This window comes from Tetrao urogallus (genome assembly GCF_951394365.1).
Source record: "Tetrao urogallus genome assembly, chromosome: 5".
NCBI classification, from domain to species: Eukaryota; Metazoa; Chordata; class Aves; order Galliformes; family Phasianidae; genus Tetrao; species Tetrao urogallus.
This window is the reverse complement of record NC_136818.1, coordinates 24,559,870-24,581,102: the sequence shown is the minus strand read 5'-3', so window position 1 is coordinate 24,581,102 and position 21,233 is coordinate 24,559,870. Positions and strand designations below refer to the sequence as shown.

The 21,233-nt window shown below is 45.1% G+C and overlaps 1 protein-coding gene across 1 annotated transcript; it reads left to right on the top strand.

Moving 5' to 3' along the window:
- Nucleotides 1–1,016: 1,016 nt before the first annotated feature.
- TMCO1 (transmembrane and coiled-coil domains 1) lies at nucleotides 1,017–20,230 on the top strand (the record flags this gene model as incomplete). Its single annotated transcript, XM_079535668.1, has 7 exons — nucleotides 1,017–1,086; nucleotides 2,860–2,937; nucleotides 8,153–8,212; nucleotides 11,203–11,249; nucleotides 11,822–11,889; nucleotides 14,990–15,134; nucleotides 20,132–20,230. 7 exons carry the CDS (start codon nucleotides 1,017–1,019, stop codon nucleotides 20,228–20,230), a joined length of 567 nt encoding a protein of 188 aa, XP_079391794.1.
- Nucleotides 20,231–21,233: the final 1,003 nt, after the last annotated feature.

Below are 21,233 nucleotides of genomic sequence, written 5' to 3'. Positions count from 1 at the left end.
TTTGTTTGCTGCCTGATCTCACATCCTTCACTTATCACTTTGTTACTTCCACTGAACTACCACTTTGCCACTATCTTTCTGGGAAGTGTTTAACTTGTGGGCAATGGCAGAGCTTTTTACCTCCCTTATTTTATATTTCACTTCATGGACGTAACCCCACGGGGCACTGATTACTGCTGGCAAACCCAGCGTTACACAAGGAGACACGGACCTGCCGCTCCCTGCTTCCTTGTCAGCTTTCCAGGTCTCCTCATCCTAGCATAGCCTGTGGATTTGGTCTCCTTCTGTCACTACAGGTGTAGCCCCAATAAAAGTCAATTAGCCTGCTGGATCCTTGCCATCACTTCCCTGTCCGGTTAGTGGTCCGAGCCTCATCCCACCTGCAAATACTGCACACAGGCTCTGAAATGCAAGGCTCCATCTGCAGATACTGCACACAGGCACTGAAATGCAAGGCTCCATTTGCAGACACTGCACACAGGCACAGAAATGCAAGGCTCCATCTGCAGACACTGCACACAGGCACTGAAATGCAAGGCCTGCTTCCTTTCTCCCAGCCCTGTGGCTCCAGCACTTGGGATTCAAGGTGCACAAAGGCCATCCCAACAAAGAACCGACAACAGATTATTGGGAAGTATTATATTATGTTATATATACTTTATTCTGCAACAGACTGGCAGAACTCCAGAGCCCGCAGCAGACAACCAGACCAACCCCACTCCCCAGCACCACAACACTGCGGCAATGCCCACTCCTCTATCCCAACAGCCAGGGGTGGGGCCTCGCCCACATTGACAGCCGGCTCCTCCAATCAGAGAAGGGCCTGCTCGCGCTTTCCCCGCCCCCTCACTTCCTGCCGCCCTTCTCCCAGCACCGAGCTGATTGGCTAGCGTCAGCAAGCCGGAAGTGCGGGGCTTACACTTTCGCTTCCGGCCGTTGCTAGGCGACGCGGTCTTCAGTAGCTTCCGGGTGACAGGGCCTGCTTCCGGGAGCGCGGCGGAGAGGCCGGTGGCACCATGAGCACCATGTTCGCCGATACCCTTCTCATCGTATTCATTTCCGTCTGTACCGCGCTGTTGGCTGAGGGTGAGTGCTGTCCAGCACCGGGCGCGCTGCGGTGAGGCCTACCCCGGCTGGGCCCTGCGCAGGAATAGGCCGCGGAGCCGGGCCTGGCCTGCTGGTGCCGTTCAGGATGGATTGGGGGTGGTTGTCAGGGGGCTGCCTGCCCTTCCCCGTGACTCTGAGCGCGGGGAGGCAGGAAGGATTGGCAGGATGGGGTTTGTTTGGAGGAGACGTGGAGGAAGGGAAAGCAGAAGAGGGAGGTGTCAAAGAGGGATCGCTTAGTCAGAGCCACTCGGGGCTGGTGATGGTACAGGTGGGCTTTGGGACTCCAGGGGGTGGCGGTGGGTAACACCTGAATAAAACTGTCTGGCAGTGTATGGTGGAGGGAATGGGCCTTTTATTTTAGAAGGAAGGAGATAATAACAGTTTTCAGTGTATTGTTCTAAATAAAGAGGATATTGGTGTCTTGCAGTTGGACTTGATGTTCTCAAAGGTCTTTTTTAACCTGAGTGATTATATGGTTCTTTTTTGTAGCTGTTACGAAACAGATACAAAGAAATTGACTGAACTTGCAATGAGGAAGACTTAGATTGGCTGCATTTGGGGTTATTAAATGTCAGGGTGAAAAAACAGGCACAGATTGTTAAGGTCTGGTTGAATGAATGCTTTTTGAGGCATTCCAAATCAGATGCTGCTCCCTTTCCCTGGGACTGAGCTATACTCCTGTATGGGAACTGCTGAGTCACAGCCTGAACCTCTGATCACTCACCTGAGGCGAGCAATGAGTCAGCCAGAGGAGCACAGGTGAAGGCAATTTACCTGTGCTGCTGGAAGGGGGTGGAGCCTGGTTGCACCTCTTCTAGACCTATTTAAGAGCTGACTACCAGTGGGGAAGGATCTCTTCTGGAGGTTGCCTCTACTGGTGTTTTGTGGGTGAGCCCAGGATAAGGGTAAGCCTTCTATTTATTCTTTTTTGTTATCATAGTCTATTTTGCCTAACTCTCTTGTTTATTTTGTTATTATAATATCCTAATATTCTCTGATTATACAACTCCAAAATCGCAGAATCATAGAATCACCAAGGTTGGAAAAGAACTTCAAGATCATCCAGTCCAACCATCCACCTGCCACCAACTGTACCACCAACAGTACTCACTAAACCACATCCCTCAGCACAAAATCCAAACGTTCCTTGAATACCTCCAGGGTGGCTGACTCCACCACCTCCCTGTGCAGCCCATTCCAGTGCCTGACCACTCTTTCAAAAAAGTAGTATTTCCTAACGTCCAGCCTAAATCTCTTTATGTCCTAGGGCTTCAAGACCTTATTTCTGGGGAAATTCAGAAGGGAATCCCATGCTGAATATGACATTTGCTTTCCAGGAGTCCTGTATTGTGTTGGGCTCAGCTGGTGTTCACCTCATTGTCTTTTTCAGGAGAGAGCAATGTGACTTTCCAGAGTGTCCATATGGCTCCCTTCTCTGCAGCTGGTGATCCCAGGGACTCAGTAGCACAGCACTGTTGTCAAACCAAAGCCCCTCCTCCATCTTCTCCCCTCCCCCCCAAAAAAGGGGACCAAGAGCCTCATGTAAGAGCTCAGTTTAAGCAGTTCAGAAACCTCTGAACACTCAGCACTTGTGGCATGACTGGTTTGATCATGATTTGTGGTACCTTTGTTGTATTATAATGTGGTTTTGTAGACACAATGTATTTTCTGCACACACATTTGCAAACTCGTATCTTTATTTATCACAAGAGATCTTTACTTACTCAGATATGTGCTGGTTATTTGTTTCAGGTATAACCTGGGTGCTGGTATACCGAACAGACAAATACAAGAGATTAAAGGCTGAAGTGGAAAAACAGAGCAAAAAATGTAAGTATTTTTCAGATATTAGAGAGAATGCTGTTCTTCTTGTAGCTTGCTTTGGCACATGTAAAAATGAACAGAGTTTGTGCTCTGAGATATTTCTGCAGCATTTTCTTCTGAGGGAGAGAAAGGATCTGAATTTTACAGGTGTAGTGGAAATGCTAAGTCACAGCCTGGAGCAGTGATTGAGCACCTGGTGGGAAGGCAGGGCCAACCCAGGGGAGCTCAGGTGTGTGCAGTGAACCTGAATGATGGAAGGGGTAGAGCCAGGATCCACCCCTTCCCAGTCCTCATTTAAGGGTTGGCAGTGGAGGTGAGGGCATCTTTTGCTGGAGATCCCTGCCAGGCTGAGGTAAGCAGATCTTCTTCATTTTTGCATCTGTGGCTGCTGCGTTTGGCCTTTGCTGTAGACAAAGACTTTGCCACCCTGCTATTATCATTCCATTATAGCATTACAGTAAATTACCTAAACTGGTATGGAAAGGGCTTATCTCTGTTCTTAATTTTTGTCTTTCTGTGAATTGAGGCTGGTAGAAAGGCTTCAATTTTATGCCATCCGCTCTGCTTTTCTTGGAAGATGGGAGGGAGATCAGTACTGGAGTCAGCTTCTGAGCATGAGTAGCTTGTGTGTGTATATATTTGTATTCCTTTAGATCTCCGAAGTAAATTCAGGGATGTAGTTTCTGTTTTTCAAGGAGGATGAAGGATTTGAGATATGTAGTAAGAATAGTTTGAAAGAATACCCTGAGAGGTAAAGCATAATACCTAAAAAGTGATGATTAAGCATGGGAAATGGGTAAGGATAGAGTTATGATAGAAGAATCCAAGCTGTCAGCTGATACGAAAATATACTGTTATAAACTGGAAACAAAAATAAAACTGGGTAGAAGAAAACTGTCCCAGGTAACTTCAAGAGGTCTGGGAAGGATTAGACAAGGATAGGTTAGAGAAGGGTTGGAGAAGGGAGCAGAGAGCGAGCAGTCAGAAGATACGTGTCAGATGTTAAAATAAGAAGTTGTGAGAAGGTATGTTTGTGTATGGAGTGTTTCAATGGACCTGTCTGTATCAGACACCAAGGAGCAGAGGAGAAGTGGAGCTACGTGTTCAAACTTCATTGTGTATTCTCTGTGCAGCTTCCAGCAGTAAGAGACAATACGTGGTGATGTGGGGGTTGAACCTGAGCTGCTGTTAACCTTCACATTTTTTCACCATGATATCAGTGCTTCTGGAAAGCAAGAGAAAATATTATTATTAAACCATGTTCTTTCCAGTCTAGCCTTCCTATGGGCAAGATGAGCTGGAAAGTGAAAGTTAGTCATCCTTGTGTCTCGGCTCCTAAATTTAGGGGCTTTTGTCATCTTGGCAGTGTCAGTTGGGGATTGCATCTGTGCCCACCCCACTCCAATCCTGTTTGGCTGATAAAGATGAGTTGGGCAGAATTACCTACAGAAGGCAAGTTTTAGAAGTAATTGAAACCCAGCTGAAAACTGAAGAGTAGAACTCAAAGGCTGTTAGCTTGGCTTAATCTCTGCAGTACAATGATTTCTGTAAGGTTTTAGTGCAGTTTTTTAATAGCTGTCCTGATATCTAGGTTATAATCTGTGAGGGGAAAGTTCACGCATCTCAGTTAGTTTCTAATCTCCTTGTTTGATGCTCCCTCTATTCTCCTAAATCACTAGCCACCCTCCCCCCTAAAAAAGAACAGCATAATGAGGAGTTACTAAAATTTAAGGCTTGATCTGTTTTCCTCCTGTGCTGAGGACAGCTGGCTGACCTGATGGCTTACAGGCAATTTGTAGAGCTCTTGAGCCACACCTTTCAACTGTTGTCCAACACATCTGAAACAGGAAAAAACACATGAGAGATCTTTAAGTTCTCCTGTGGGAGTACTAGCAATCCTAACAGTTTGCCAAAACAAATGGGCTGAGTAGTTTGCTTGAGCAGCACTGTTACTCGTAATCCTTAGTTTCATCTCTTCTCATTCTCTTGTTTCTGTTGAGAGACACGGCATTATTGGAGACTGATGAAGAAATGATAGCAGGTGTCCTGGGATAAATGTAGCAATAAATTTGCAGTAAGTGTTTCTGGTCTGCAGGGTATGGATGGAAGTGTTATCCGTACTCCTGCAGACAGCCTCACAAGGCTGCCTGACAGTTATTTGTCCTGTGCAAGCCATGAGGGAAGGTAGGCTGTAGGGCCTGTCAGTGCTGACAAAAGGTCCAATTGCACTACTTGGAGCGAAGCTGGGATCTGGAGGTGGCCCTTGGTTACAGCTAGAAAGAGCAGATAGCCCTGAAAAGCCAGTGTTTGCCAGACTGTGGGATTATGTGGGCTAGGGTTGGGTTGGGCTGATTGGGGTATCCCAGCAGGAGCGAGATGCTCTTTGTGAGCACAGATGTATGGTCATCTGGCACCTCTCTCTAAGCATTCCCTCTGAACAGGCTTGCCTGGCTTGTGCCCTTCTATCTTGCTCATTGTAGATGTGCTTATTCTTTGGAAAAGCAGCTGTCTTACAACAGATGTGTTGTAGATGATATGTGACACCTTGTTTAGGCTAGCATGGATTTCCTGGCAGTTGTATGTGGCTGAATTGCAGATTACAAGCACTTCAGAAGCCAGCACAGCACACCTTTTTATAACTTGGAAGGCTGTTTTCATTTTACCTGAGCTTTAAAATCCACACTAGAGTATGTCTGTGGTGTCCCTGTTCACTGCAGGGGAGTTGGACCAGGTGGCCCTCAGTAGTCCCTCCCATCTCTAAGGATTCTATGATCTAACATCCGTGCTGAGCTGGTACTGATGTGAGAGCAGAGTTCTGGTGCTCAGCTCTTTAAAGCTGATTGTGTGAGCTTACAGGAGTCAAGTCTGCTTGGTGGAAAATACAGTAGACGTATGTATTTAGGGTAAGAAAGGACTGTGTCCAGGTGTGGAGCCCTCAGTACAAGAAAGACATAGAGATTTTGGAAAGGGTCCAGAGGAGGGCGACTAAGATGATCAGGGGGCTGGAGCACCTCTCCTATGAGGACAGGCTGAGGGAGTTGGGCTTGTTCAGCCTGGAGAAGAGAAGGCTGCGGGGTGACCTCATTGCAGCCTATCAATACCTGAAGGGAACCTACATCCTGGAGGGGAGTAAACTCTTCAAAAGGGCTGACAATAGCAGGACTAGAGGAAATGGATCCAAGTTGCAGGAGGGAAGATTTAGGTTGGATGTTAGGGGGAAGTTCTTTGCAAGGAGAGTGGTTAGGCCCTGGAACGGGCTGCCCAGGGAGGTTGTGGATGCCCCGTCCTTGGACGTGTTCAAGGCCAGGTTGGACGGGGTCCTGGGCAACCTGATCTAAATGTGTATGTTTGGTGGCCCTGCTAGGCAGGGGGGTTGGAACTACATGATCCTTGAGGTCCCTTCCAACCCGGGTGATTCTGTGATTCTGTGATTGATTCTGTGATTCTGTGATTCTGTGATTCTGTGATTCTGTGATTCTGTGATTCTGTGATTCTGTGATTGATTCTGTGATTCTGTGATTCTGTGATTCTGTGATTCTGTGATTCTGTGATTCTGTGATTCTGTGATTCTGTGATTCTGTGATTCTGTGATTCTGTGATTCTGTGATTCTGTGATTCTGTGATTCTGTGATTCTGTGATTCTGTGATTCTGTGATTCTGTGATTCTGTGATTCTGTGATTCTGTGATTCTGTGATTCTGTGATTCTGTGATTCTGTGATTCTGTGATTCTGTGATTCTGTGATTCTGTGATTCTGTGATTCTGTGATTCTGTGATTCTGTGATTCTGTGATTCTGTGATTCTGTGATTCTGTGATTCTGTGATTCTGTGATTCTGTGATTCTGTGATTCTGTGATTCTGTGATTCTGTGATTCTGTGATTCTGTGATTCTGTGATTCTGTGATTCTGTGATTCTGTGATTCTGTGATTCTGTGATTCTGTGATTCTGTGATTCTGTGATTCTGTGATTCTGTGATTCTGTGATTCTGTGATTCTGTGATTCTGTGATTCTGTGATTCTGTGATTCTGTGATTCTGTGATTCTGTGATTCTGTGATTCTGTGATTCTGTGATTCTGTGATTCTGTGATTCTGTGATTCTGTGATTCTGTGATTCTGTGATTCTGTGATTCTGTGATTCTGTGATTCTGTGATTCTGTGATTCTGTGATTCTGTGATTCTGTGATTCTGTGATTCTGTGATTCTGTGATTCTGTGATTCTGTGATTCTGTGATTCTGTGATTCTGTGATTCTGTGATTCTGTGATTCTGTGATTCTGTGATTCTGTGATTCTGTGATTCTGTGATTCTGTGATTCTGTGATTCTGTGATTCTGTGATTCTGTGATTCTGTGATTCTGTGATTCTGTGATTCTGTGATTCTGTGATTCTGTGATTCTGTGATTCTGTGATTCTGTGAGTGCTTTATCATCCTCACTTCTAGTGCTCTTGTGGTAGGTCTTACCTCAAGACCAGTCTCTTTTTGGAAAAGCTGCTCTGGCTGTTTCCAGAAGAGCACTTTCAGATGAGCAGCACACTCTCTATATTGGAAGTTTGCTATGCTGGTCTTATGTTAGGTTTGTTTTTTTTTTTTTTTAATGCAGTGTTGGTTGTTTGAATTTGTTTGGTGAGCGTCTGACTTGGGGTTTTATTAACTGTGAGCTTAGGCTCTTGCTTTAGAGGACTGGAACTGCTTCAATACTAATTGAAAAGGAATGGGGATGCTCTGGCTGACTGCTTGGATGGCGTTTCCCCTGAGAATTACACCCCTTCTTCACAGGCAGGCAGAGAACACAAGCTTTCCTGTGTTCTGCTTCCCACTGCAGATAATCGGGTGCAGAGCTTGCCACAAAGCTCTTTTCATTAGACTTGCTGAATCAAAAGTACTGTCTACTACTAATGACAAATCAGCAGTGGTCATTTGAGCTAAAATTGTCCTCGGGCTGCTTGGTTAACAATGTGTTCTCAGCAGAGTTTAAAATTGACTCTTTGAAACATTCCTATATCTCATCCAAGCTTTGGGAAAGATTTTTGGATTTCCAATGTTCAGTTTGCATCTGATCAGCCTGGAGTGGTTAATAACTTGTTAGTTCTGAACGTGTTCATAGTTATAACTTCCTTTTGTGCCTTTGTTCTCTAAAGGGAATAAAATTGTTTTCTTGTGTGGAAGGAGGGGAGTCAGTGTCTGTGCACAAGTGATGGAATATCTTTCTTTGCATTTTGCAGTGGAAAAGAAGAAAGAAACGATAACCGAATCAGCAGGCCGACAGCAGAAAAAGAAAATAGGTAAGGTTAGGAGGGGAGTGCAGTGCCCTAGGAACATGGAGAAAGTGACCTTCCCTCCTTTTGAAGCAGTACTGGAGCTGGTTCTTAGCATGGCTGCTGGCTCATGAACCTTGATGCCTTATTCCTCCAGAGCAGGAGGCAGATGTTCTCTGGGTGGTTCCAACGAAATTTGGAGGAGTGCAGCCTCACCAAGAGGTGATCAACAGTCGTGGATGTGATTTATTAATTTCAGTTGCCAAAGTTCTTTGCTGCAGTGTGCTGACAGCCTGTGGGAGCTCTGACTGTGATTTTTAGGTCTTTCATTTTTGAGCACTTCAGAGCTGAAGATATTTGTGAGTTGACTCTGTGCTTACATTTATTTAAAATTTGGTAAACCAGTATCTAGAATTGAGCAATGTGATCTTTTTTCCCGTTCTGTTTTTCATTGTCAATACAGTTTTACTTGTTAAGGTAACTCTTTAAACAGTGGATTGTGCAAGAATAACATGGTAGATGTTTAATGTGTCTGAGATTTAGAAGGTTCTCTTATCTTCAGGTCTCTAAAGTAAAATGTACAGTAAAGCCTGGTTAAATTATTACAGAAATCATAGCAAGAACACTTCTGAGAGCTCCTGGGAGTTGGTTTCCTTGTTCCTCTGTAACACCAGGTAGCTGAATTGCTCATTTGATCTGTTCAAAGCTCCAGAGTAATTATAAACACATCTTCAAACAGTTCTTCCTAGGTATGAAACCTGTTATTACTACACTTCTGAAAGGAGAGGAGCCCAAATTCTCCCTCTGTTCTTCCTATTTCTAGCTTTTAGTCTTAAGTAACCCATATATGGGATAAATAAAATGACTGGATAAGACAATTTTGATTTTAGGTGGCTGTTTTTACTTACGGTCACTTCTCAACGTGTCAGTGACTTTGCAGGGTGCTATCCAAGCTGTGTTTCTAGCGGAGAATATTTTACTTGTGCTAAACTAATAAACAGTAGAATCTGAGGAATCAGGTGCTGCACTGTTTTGTTTTCTTTTTTCAATATGCTGAAATAATCTTGTTTTGCAAATGAAAACAAAGCACCTAGGAAAACAAAGCACAAAGGGATTAAGAACAAAACTTAGGAAGTGACCACTGATTTTGTTTGCTGTGTTGCTTGCTGGCCAAGCTTAAGATACTGAGCGTTGGGTTGGTTGGGTTTTGTTTTGCAAGTGCTGCATAAGTTGTTTGCTTTTGGGCAAAGCTGCATTCTTAGTGTTTCTGAAAAATCAGGCCTACATGCCCATCTGGGCACCCAGAAAATGACTCATAGCTGTTGAAAACTGATGTCAGTGGCTGAGTTATGCAGATTGTAGCGTTGCTGTGACAGTCAGATGACTTGTGCTGGGGTTACTTTGAGTTCTAAAATTCCAGATAATAAAAACAAGAGGTGCCTTCTCAGGATAGTCACAGCTGTGGTGCAGGCCTGCCTCAGTTGTTGTTTGTCTTGTGCACAGGGCAAGGCAGGAGGTGTGTGTGCAACCTTGCTTGGTCCCATAACAGATGAATCATGCACGTGTGCACGGAGGGAGGATGAAAGTTGCATGGCCAAGCTTAATTTGGTGTTTCCTACTTAATTTCTATTAATTGTAGAGAGAGCTGATTTTACTCATAGTGTCTAAATCACTTTTTATGTTTCTGGAGCAGCATGCTTCCAATACCACAATGCAGCTTCTGCCACTTCAACTGGAGGAGTGTGTTGGCTCATTTGTAACTTTGCTCTGGCTTTCTGCACCTAGAAAAAGAGACTGTGGCATTCCCAGAAGCCCACATAAACCAATGCTGGCAGATAAGGTTTTTGTTGTGTCCTCATGGTTCCTGTTCCAATGAGCAGAATTTGAAGAGCTGGTACTGCAAGATGCTCCTCGTTAACCCAGTCTTTTTCCTCTTTATTCTTACCAGCTGTGTAGCAAGCTACTTAAATGCTGTTGATGTATGCCTTGGGTGGCTATAAACCATTTCTATAGAGTGGTAGGACACCTGGAGCATATTTGTTTTGAATCTGTAGAAATAAGAAACAGGTCAGGCACGGTGGGGATCTGGGCTGTATTCTTCATTGCTGTGTAACCTTTAGTCCATCTAAATAGATGGTTAGTTATGTAGGTGAGGGGAAAAAACAAGTATTTGTGCCAAATGTGATTCCTGAAGATCTGGCCTAGTTGCTGATGTGTCTGAAAACAAAACTCTCCACCTAGGTCAGGAAACAGGTGTGTGGAAAGTTCCTGCCTTCGGGAATGGTTTGCAGTTATAAGCAATTGAAAACAGCAAGGATGATTCTAAGAAATTGGGTAGGGGTGTTTCTCTTGCTTTGTAACCACACTGATTGCAAGTCTCTATGTTTATCAGCTTTTATTCAGGGCTTGAAAGATAACCCTCTGAGCTTCTGTGTTGCGGGCTCCTTGTACTGAAACTTCAGCAGGGATCTGCTGGACGATTTGCCTGTTGAAGAGCCCTTGATAGTGGCTCTGCATCCCCCTTTCTTTCTGCTTTCACATTATTCTTCATCCACATCCTTACTGCAGTTTCAAAGCCCTGGGTGCACCTCTGGATCCTCAATCTGACACCTCCAAAATAATATCCTTGTTTATGTGGTGTGCCTGCAGCAGCGAGCACAGCTTGCAGAAGCGTGCTTTGTAGGCACTCTCTTTGTTTTCTGGCAGTGTTGCTCATGCTGCTGTGTTAGTGGATTGAGCTGGCAAATCTGACATTCTGTGCATTTCTTCTAGAAGTGCTGAGTGTATGATTCTTCTAGTTTGCTCCTCTTTTGTGTCTGCTTTGCTGTGTGTTGTTGGGATGGAGAAGCAATTGGCTATGAGTGATTTTTCCACTTCATGGGACAGAAAGCTGGAGTTGATTTGGGGAGTGTTACTTGTTGGAGAGCTAGGAAGGTTAAGTCTTCCTGGAAGTGAAAATGTTCATGTTTCTAGCTTGGTGTAACTGATGATAACTGTTGTTGTTTTTGTCCTTCTAGAGAGACAAGAGGAGAAACTGAAGAATAACAACAGAGACTTGTCAATGGTAAGAAAACTAAAGCCAGTTCCCACCTGCTGGAGATTTCACTCAGTAGTTTTCCAACAAAGTCTTTGTTCATTTGGCAGCTCTAGCAGCTCCTCCTCCTCACAGTTCTTTCTGGATTACTTCTGATATGTCCAGATTTTAGTTTGAACTCCCCAGCAGTTACCACCTCACCTTATCCCCCTCCTTAGCCCCCTTCGTTTTTATAAGTTTCCATGATGTAGAACTTATTTGTCTGACTTCCTCTTGCAAGTTGTTTTTTTAGAATGAACTCATACTGGTTGTGTAGGCTTACCTATGAAAGCCAACAAGACAATTTCTAAGCAATTTTTGTTCCTTTTTCCTCTCTGGAGTTGCTCTTCACAACAGTGTTCCACACTGTGGCTTTGTGCCTGGTTGTTGACTGGACTTGAATTTGAGTCACTCCCTTTGCAGTCCGTCCAGCCTTGTGTCATCGTTTTCCTTCTAGATTCCAGTGATGCTGTACAAGGCCTGCTCTTGAGGCTGTGAGCCCTAACCTCTCACTGTAGTCCTGTTGTCTGCTGTTTGATTACCTCTGACCTTTCAACTTACAGGTTCGGATGAAATCCATGTTTGCCATTGGCTTCTGCTTCACTGCCTTGATGGGGATGTTTAACTCTATGTAAGTATCAGCTTTTTGTATCTTTCTTAAATGTTCATGTTGAATCTCTGTATATACTCTTCTAGGATTTTATCCAAGAACCATAACTAATCTGTAAAATGGGTGAATATATCACATGAATTATGTGGTCTGGTCACAGCATGTGGTCACTCTATTCTCAAGAGTAGATACTGCAAGCTGGGTGCTGTTAAATTGAATAAAATGAATGCAAACTGAACACAGCTTATGATCTTTTCTGTTTAAAACATCTTGACCGTGGTAAGTTTGGTAGATGTCAGGCATCTAGCCACGGTCTTCAGCTTATTTGGCTCTGCTATAATGTGACTAAAGAACACTTGAAAACAAAACTGGGTCAGCTCTCCTGCCCTTAGAAATGAGCTGTAATTGCAGAGTTTGCTGTTGCCCTACTTAAGGTGATCAGAGTCAAGGTATTAACAGGTCCAGGCATGGTCTCCAATCTTCTTTTGATTTTAAAAAAAGTGACCTGGAGTTGGTCTAGTCAAAATCTGAAACAAAAAAAGTCTGGTTTGCATGGTTATGGAAAGCTTTCCTTCAGAGATGCAAAACTGAAGGACTGCTTGGCTTTGAAAACTTGGTTTGGTCTTGAAATGTGACCGCTAATCTTTGTTAGCTGTTAAATCTGAAGATAATGTGGTCAGGATGACTTTGAGGAGGCTGTTTAGTATCTAGGCAGTGTACTTACTCTGCTGATGGGTGTTTACATTCTTGGGGTGGCAGTCCTTAGGGTACAGTCAATTGTTATTTTACTGCAGGACTGTGGGTGGATAATTGCAAGCAGGGAGTAACAGAACTGCCACTGTGTGGACTCTTTATTTATTCAGCTTAGTCTGACTGCAGCATCTAGCATTCTCTGGAATGCTGTGAAACTGAGCAGGGGAGCGTGGCACTAAAGTGCTTTAAAGTCTGGGTACTGTCTTGATTTGCTGTTGATTCACTTACCTGGGCTACCAAATGGATGTGTATTCCTTCTGCTCTGAGGGTTGCTGTCCATGGGCTCACGTGATGCTTCCAGGCATGTCTTGCCTTGAACTGCCCCTTTCTTCTGAGACTGTCCTGGGAGCCAACACAGGAGCAGCATGAGCTCTCCAGAGAGTGTTTGAATTGAAATAGCTTTGTTGCTGAGCATAGGAGTTCTGATGCCACTGAATTACAATCTGGACTCTTGCCTGTCTTGCTTTTGGGGCAGATAGATTTTTTTTTTTTTTTAGTTGATTTTATTTTGCTTTTGGTCTCAGTGTGGGGTAGCTTAGTGCATTTGTATCTGAGAGATGGCTTTGCTGGCTTTTACCTGCACTTTCTCATGCTTGCAGAATGGTTTGAGGAAACTGGCTCCCACTCATGTACGTGCATTCTCTTGGCATGGTGTAAAGACTAGCTGTGTGGCTCAAGAGGACGCTTCAGTGATGTGAATGCAGGATGCTTTTAGGCTCCTTCTGAGAAGCTGCTGTTGCCAGGTCATTCACTGAGGCACCGTGGGTGTGGTGTGAAGAGGAAGAAAAGGATGGCTGACACCTGCAATGACCGTAGCCCAATTTGCTTGATTTCCTGTTCTTGAATGAGTTTGTTGCTCTGGGGGACAAAAGAAGCAGGAGTTGGGTGGAAGCAGCGTGGTGTTGCCACCCTTTGGACAAGTGCTGTTTGGACACTGCTGCGCTGTAGCTGGGCACCTTGCCTTTGCCAAGTCAGCCAAGCCAAAATGGACGGGATGGTGATGATTGCCTCTGTTTTGTGGCACTACTAATGGAGCAGCAGGGTAGGGCATGCAGGAAGGATTTGTTGCAGGCTGGTTTAAACCCAGAGAATGAAGTGCTGCGTGAAGATGAACAGTTGTGTGGCTTAAAAGATACTTTAGGGCTGGGAGTTCTGTAGCAGCAGGGCCCTCCAAGCAGATGGGCTTTCTCTGGGGAGAGAATTTAGCTTCTGTGTGTCTCAATTTTCTCTTGTCAGAAGCTTCTTAATGCAATCAATTCCCTGCCTTGCTCTGAGCCGTGCATTTCAGTACCTCTTCATGCTAATTGTAAAAGCCTGCTGGAGGAAACAGCAGGTACCTGAGGGTGCTGCTGCTGGAGTACTTGTCATTCTCACAGCAGGAATAACGCAGAATTTGAAACCACTGGGGGATGTTACTGGGAGATAAGCATCCGTTCCCAGTTCTTCTGCCAAACTGCCTGTGAGATGTAAACAAAGTTGGCATGTGTTTGAGCTGTAGCTGTGTGAATGCATCTCCACAGGAAAGAACGCTCGTTTAGGATATCTTGAAACAAGAAACACCTGTTAGAAAATCAGCACACGCAGAGAAAATAACATCCAAATATGCACATGCCGATGAGGCATCATACGCACTTCACTTCAAAAGATCGGGACGGCTGTCTGGGCTGGGAGAAATCTTTGCAAACAGGCCAGAATTCACACTCAGCCTGATGCCCTGGAATGTGGAGCTGGAGGAGTTCCAGGAGCAGAACAGGCTGCTTGGAATAGGGGTATCTTCCTGCTTCTACTGCCTTTGCAGAGATAACACAGAGAAGGCTGTTGGTGTTAAGTGTGCTTTTGGTGGGTATTACGTGCATCTTGTGCTGAGAATTATAGCTGTTCCAGGGAAGAAACAGATGTCTTCACTTATACTCTGCTTAATAATGCTCTTTTGCTTAAAGCAGAGTTGATCTTCTTGCGGTACCTGCAGTACAGCAGCGTGGTTGTCATCCATCTTATTGAAGAATCCAGTCAGCACTGGAATAAAATGCACTAGTAAGCTGCAAAACACCAGCCAAGATCTTATGAATCACCAACTAGTCCAGTTGATCACTTGTGTGTCACTGTGATGTGCTTCGACCATGATAAAACAGCTATTGAGGGAAGCCCAATTACCTTTCGGATGATTGAGTGTGAGGGGGCTTTTGAAAAGGGATGTTTTAGCCTCTGAAAGAATGCAGAAGGATGGGCTGGAGAAAGCAGCATGGCTTTTCAGCCTTCCATGTCTGCTTTGGTGGCCTGCAAGCAATGCTTGCTTGTTCTTTCTGTAGCCAAGTGGTTTATGTTCCCCAGATGTGATCCAGTGCTCTTCTGTTATTCTCCTTTTCAGATTTGATGGCCGAGTGGTGGCAAAGCTTCCTTTTATCCCCCTCTCATACATCCAGGGCCTGTCCCACCGCAACCTTCTGGGTGAGGATTACACTGACTGCTCCTTCATCTTCCTCTACATCCTCTGCACAATGTCTATCAGGCAGGTGAGTACATCGCTGTCTCCTGCATGTGTGGAGCAGGGAACGCACACACAGTGCAGTCTCTTCATAATTACACCAGAGCACTAAGACAGGAGTAGCAGAAATGGCTGTAATTCCTGTGTGTGTCCCTAATTCACTTTGTTTATTAATATGCTGAGAGACTGTTTCCATCAGAAGCCAGTACAAGTACCACTTCTTGCCCATTAGTTATGACCTTCACAGTAATAGGAGGACAGAGAAATACAGCATCTTCAGAGGAAAATTCCTTGGTGGCTTGAGGTTTGTAAAGGTTAAATCAGTTCACAGACTTGCCAAAAATAGGTGAAAAGTTAAAGGTTTGGTTTTTTTTCCTTTTTATGCTGGCCACCTGATATTTCCCCTCTTTTTTTTTTTTTTTTCCTCCAGTCTTAAGAACTTTACCTTCAGCTCTGATTGTCTTGCAGTGTTAGGGACGTGACTCAGAAGAGGGGTTTGATGAACCAAGAGTAGGCCACATAGGTCCCCAGTAAAGCAGTTTAGTTGCATCTTCTGAAAAGAGAAGTGTCAGTAAGGATAAGAGGAAGTGTATGTTCAGGACCAGGCTCTGTTAACCAGCTAGGTGACTGGCTTGTTGTTCAGCAGCAGCACTGTGTTGAGATGAGGATGAAGACTAATCTTCCTTAACAGACAGAATGGCTGGTGAGGACGACAAAGGAGACCTCCTTGATGCAACCAGAGATTTTTGCCCCTTTTTATTTTTTTTCAGTGTCCTGGAATAAATCAGTTCTGGAGTTTGGATGAATGCTGGTGGAAGTAGCTGTGCAAATAATCAGCTCTTTTGTACTTGTTTCCTTTTTCTTTGACTTGCTTCCTGAATTCTTGCTGCTCTTCTCCTTGGCCAGCTTATTGCTTTTCCTCAGTGGGTGTCAAGGGATATAGATTCAAGAGATAGGCAGAGGGAAGTGACAAGTGCCTCTGCTGTCAGAAGTTTGAGTGAGCTCGGTGAAGCATCTGGATAAAGTTCCTTTAGTCACAAATTAAATTCAATGTTGTCTCCATATTGAGTGTGTGTGTTGAAGTGGATCTGTGCCTGGTCTCGTGTAAAAGCAAATAATGAATTATAAGATAATTGCAGGTTGAGAGGGTCATCTGGAAGTCATTGGGTTCACCCTTCACCCCCTGCCCCCCCTCAGAGCAGGGCCAGCTTCCAAGTCCAAGTACCAAAGGCCAGGAGTTTCCTCGTGTTTTCTGCAGGACAAATCTTGTTTAACTTCCCACTAATTCAAACAGTGTATACTGCTTGGAAAGAAGTTGGACCTTTTGAGCACTTTGAGTCATCTTTGTGGTCCGATGCTGTTCCTTTGGGCGATCTTATGTAGTGCTCTTCTGTTACTTTTAATGCTGAAAAGTCCCTTCTTTCCAGTGCTGCAGACTATTACTGGAACTGCAGACAGCATCTCTAAGAATTGTTTTGTACCTATTGAGTTGACTGGGGAGCTGTCTTGCAGAAAAATCCCCTGTGGATTTTTTTTGTCCAAGAATAGAATTTGTGTGATTTGTTTTAGTCCTGGGCATTTCCTGCTGTTGCCTGTTATGAAATGAGTAGACATCATAAACTGAGCAGTTGACCACTGTGGTTCTGGGGAGAAATGTCAAACTGTAGCGGAGAAATTCTGATAGCAAATTACCTCGAGTGGGAGAGTTTGTGCTGATGGTCCAGTGAGGATGGAAGTTACTTTGTTGCTTTCAAGGAAAGTATTTTTGCTCTGGAGCATTAGATTGCAGCCTTTGTACTGCTGTCTTTGTCTACGTGACTGTGATTAACTGTACCTGCAATTCTTCATCTGTTAGGCAGCTCCAAGTTTCTTCTTCCTTGCTGTATGGAGGGATGGGCAGAGACCAGCTGTGTTACTTTCTGCAAAAGCTAGGAACTAAAGCTGTGATTCCTGGCATCCTGTGATTGGTTTTATTACTATTTGGAGGTACTTAGATGATAACAGCATGAGGAAGAGGACTTTGGCTGTGAGAGGCCAAGGGAGAGGGGAAGAAAGCAATTAAGGACGCTCGTAATGGTGCCAAAGATTTGTTTCTGGTGCTGCGACTATAGAGGTGAAAGCTTCATGACCTGTTGTTGTTTCACTGTGTGCAAAAGGGAAAATTTCACTGGGCTGCCTTCTAAACAGCTGTTGGTCCAAGGGAGGAGAAATGATGTGTTTGATTTAATGCCACCAATGCGAGGAGGAACAGGCTGCAAAAAAGCATAAGGGAACTGTACGTCCCTCAACCTTCTCCTAAATCCTAGAACTGACTGCAAGGGATCGAGATAGCGAAGGCAGCCATCCTGGTGGAGCTCCAGAGCAGAGGAGCTTCTGTGCATGTGAAAGACCAGAGATCCTGAGGGAAATGCAGGGGAGTGTGCGAGGGTGGGGAGGCTAGGTGGCTGTTGATTAAACTCCCCTGAATGGGATGAGCAGCAACAGGCAGGCTATTCATGTGGTTCTCAGGCATGAGCTCTTTAGACACTGACTGGGAAGCTTGCTGCCTGTGACCTGGCCAGCATCTCCCAAAATAGTTTACTTGCGGTGAGTAACTTCCTTTGCGCTGTTCCCAGCTCTCCTTGGCACGTAAATCCTGTCCCCCAGTTCCTCCTGCTTTCCTGTTTGGAGAGAAGAGGGTTGCTGGGAGAGGCGTTCCAAGGGTCCTTGAGCTGTTGGGTTTCAGCTGGGAAAGTCTGCTGCCGGACTGGGCGTGAGGCACAGTGTCAGGGTTACATCCTCTGTCCCCACTCCTGTTTCTGAACTCCCGGCCTTCACCTGTGCTACGTGTGAAGGAGGCTGTGCTGCTCTTCCTCAGGCGTTTGCTGGTCTTCACTTCCTTTTCACACGTGCTTGAGCCATAGATGAGGCCTCTTCTCTCTGAAATGCATTCCCAGAGGGAGAGGGAGCCAGCGATTATCCTTACTGCCCCAAGTGCACTTTCCCACATGGCCTCATCTTCCCAGCCACGCACTGATGTGTTGGAGGCCCCTTCTGGATTTCAAGACGACTGCGAGAAGAATGAGAGCTACATCTCTTTTATCTGAGGAGCATTTATCAAAGCTCAGATGAAGAAGTTGGATCCTTATCATTTACTTTCTTCCTGTCGTATTCCTGAAGGTGCTGGCCTTGTCTGTGTTGGAAGCAGACTCTGCAGGCTTCCTTGTGCAGCGTGGTGCATAGCAGCCAGGACAGATTTCTGCTGGACCTTGCCCCAGCCCTGGCGTAGACATCAGGACTTCTGTCCAGCAGATCTCACTTTGTGGCTAATGCAGAAGCACAAATGAGACTCCTATGGAAGAATAATCCTGCAGGGTGGCTGTGTACTTGAATTCATGTACAGACAAATTGTCTCTCCTCCTCAGAACTATTGAAGCAGATGGAATAATTTTAGCACCACAGTTCTCTGTCCTGATACTAAGAGCAGGGTGGGAATGAGAGAGGCAGGCAGTTGATCCCACTGATGCTTGCTAGGGTCTCATTCTGTTCCATGCATGAGCCGCTACAAAGCTGACAGGATTTGGGTCTTTCCTGCTTCTGACTCTGCACCACCCTCTGGTGTTACTGAATCTGTCTGTTTGCTGCTCTTGCTTCGCTCCCTCTGTCTGTCTCTTGACTGAAAGCTCCAGGAAGGTGAATCACACAAAGGTGTTTCCCACAGTGAACTGCTCTCCTTTACTGAATATCAACCAGTGTCTAATGTAGGCCTTGGACTTAACTGTGTTAGGTGCTGCTGAAGATATTCACAGGAAACCATGCAGATGGCTGAACTGTCTTCACTTTCACGTTTACAGGTGCCAGCTGAAACTTTCCTTTCTTCACCCTAGATGACCCCTTTGAGCTACTCTGAAATTAAGCAGTCTTTTTCTTTAGTTTGTTTCCTTCTTCCATGATCAAAAATGTTTAAGAACTCAGTGGCCTTGCTATCTGACCTGTCCTGGCAGTTATTTGGGAGAAGATGCTCAGGTTTGAAGAGAGCCCTTCTTCCTCCTTTTGTTGTCTGGATAGCCAGGACTCAGCTGATGACAGCAGCAGGCCGCAGTTTTCTTCTTTCCCTTGCCCCAGATATCCCTGTTTTGTCAGCACTGCATGAGTAGCATCTTGAGCTGTAGCTAGACAGCAAAGGATGAAACCAACAGAACTGGTAACTCTGTAGTTGCAATGTTGCAGTGTGTCACAAAAAAGGCAGAAAAACATTGAACTACTAGAATATTTTGTTGTGAGGTGTGTAGCTAGTGCCTGACTCTGATACTTGTTGCTTTCTACTAAAACACCTTGCTCGAACACAAGAAAGCAGAGGAAGTAATTTCAGTAGTCATTTTCTTGGTTTTGCTACATGTGCTTGTTACAGTGAGTTTCCTCCAGTCCTCTGTTCTTGTCTGCATTGCTAGCATGCATATTAATTCTGTGCTTACGTGTCTGGCTTGAATTTGGAAGTGCTTTTGTTGCCACCTTGCTGACCCAAATCCAGACTGCACTATGCAGGAGCCTTCATCGCTGGTCTGCAGGTGCTGGTGGTGAATGAGAAGCGTGTTCTAGAACTTGTGCAAACATATCTGCCTTCCTTCTGCCTACAAGCTGATGTTAGCCCCTGCTCCTGTGTCCATGCAGCTAGATTGCATCTATTTGACTGATAAAACCAATCTGTGATCCAAATCGTTCACAGTGCGTCTGCTGGCTGTGTAGCTGGAGGTAGAAAAGAGCCCTCTGCCAAAATGCAGGTTTAGTCACAAAGCTTTAGTTGAGGTAGAAGAAGGAGACCCAGTGCTAAGTGTAGCCATTCAGGATGACTGTTTGCCTCCTTGCTGATATATAGGAGCAGATCTCTGTTCTATGTTAGACTGATAAGACTCTGTGGGTGACAGTGTGAACCTTTGAAGCTGCTGAGTAGGTTGCACCTGCAAGCAGTGCTGGCATTTCTTCCTCGTTAGCGTCTGCCTTGTTGCGGCCTGGTGCTGATGTGCCCTTCTGTTCTTCTTTTTGCAGAACATCCAGAAGATGCTTGGCCTTGCTCCTTCCCGGGCTGCTACCAAGCAAGCAGGGGGCTTCCTTGGCCCCCCACCTCAGGCAGGGAAGTTCTCCTAAAGCACAATTATGGCCTTTGCTGCAGGTCTGCCAGCCGCACAAGACTGCCTTTGGGAGGTAAAACAATGGGTTTCTACACCAGGCTTCCTGTGGCCGAAACCAGCCTATGCAGTATTTACCAGTCTTGGAAACATCTTGCGTTCGAAGTATTCCAACAGCAGTTGCCTGCTCATCAAATCAAGAAAGTTCTCAGAAGATGACTTGACCTTTTGTTTCTGAAAAATAAATGGCTCGGGCATGTTGATTTAGATGTCTGTTAATTGTGATGTAGGACAAGTAGAACTACTTTGTAGCACAGTTGATTTAGTTTAGGGCATGGAAATAAACTCAGATATCAAGAATGAGATTTGCAGAATAGCTCAGAAAACTTGCAACAGTTGTGCTGTGAGGTGTCCCTTGTTTTAGATGTGCTGGTTATGCTCCTGTGTAGCAGGGAGCTGGGCGAGTAGGTGTGCTTGGTTCTCCTTTTGCCAAATTTCCAGTGTTGAGGGTGAGATTTTTCTTTAATTGGCTCAGGCTGCTCTTCAAGGCTGCGAGTATTGCTGGATGTACTGCCTGCCTGTGTCTTCCTGGCAACATTTGGTGCTACAGAGGTTAGAGGCAATATACGACTTCTGTTAAAGTTGCTTGCTTAGGCAGAATCTGCCGGATTGCAGAGACAGACCTGGCCTTCAACTTAACAAGTAAACTGCTGAATTATATTGATGCTGTCCACTGAACTTTTTTATTGCCTGAGGGCTTAGAGCAGCAGAATCTGTATTCATGCCACTGAGCTTGCTGCTCATCAGTCTATTTTGCAGTATGAATCTGAAAGCCCCCAGCCTCCTTCTTAGCCCAGTGAGTTCCCAGTGCTTTCTACTTTGCCACATTATTACCTGGCTCAGTCCTGTTGGTCAGGCTGTCTTTACAAGGATGAATAAATTTTGCTACTGTGCTCAAGTCAGGCTGAAAGTGTTCCTGAAGTGTACAGTAGCCATAGGCATTGTGGCCTTGGTGCTTTTGT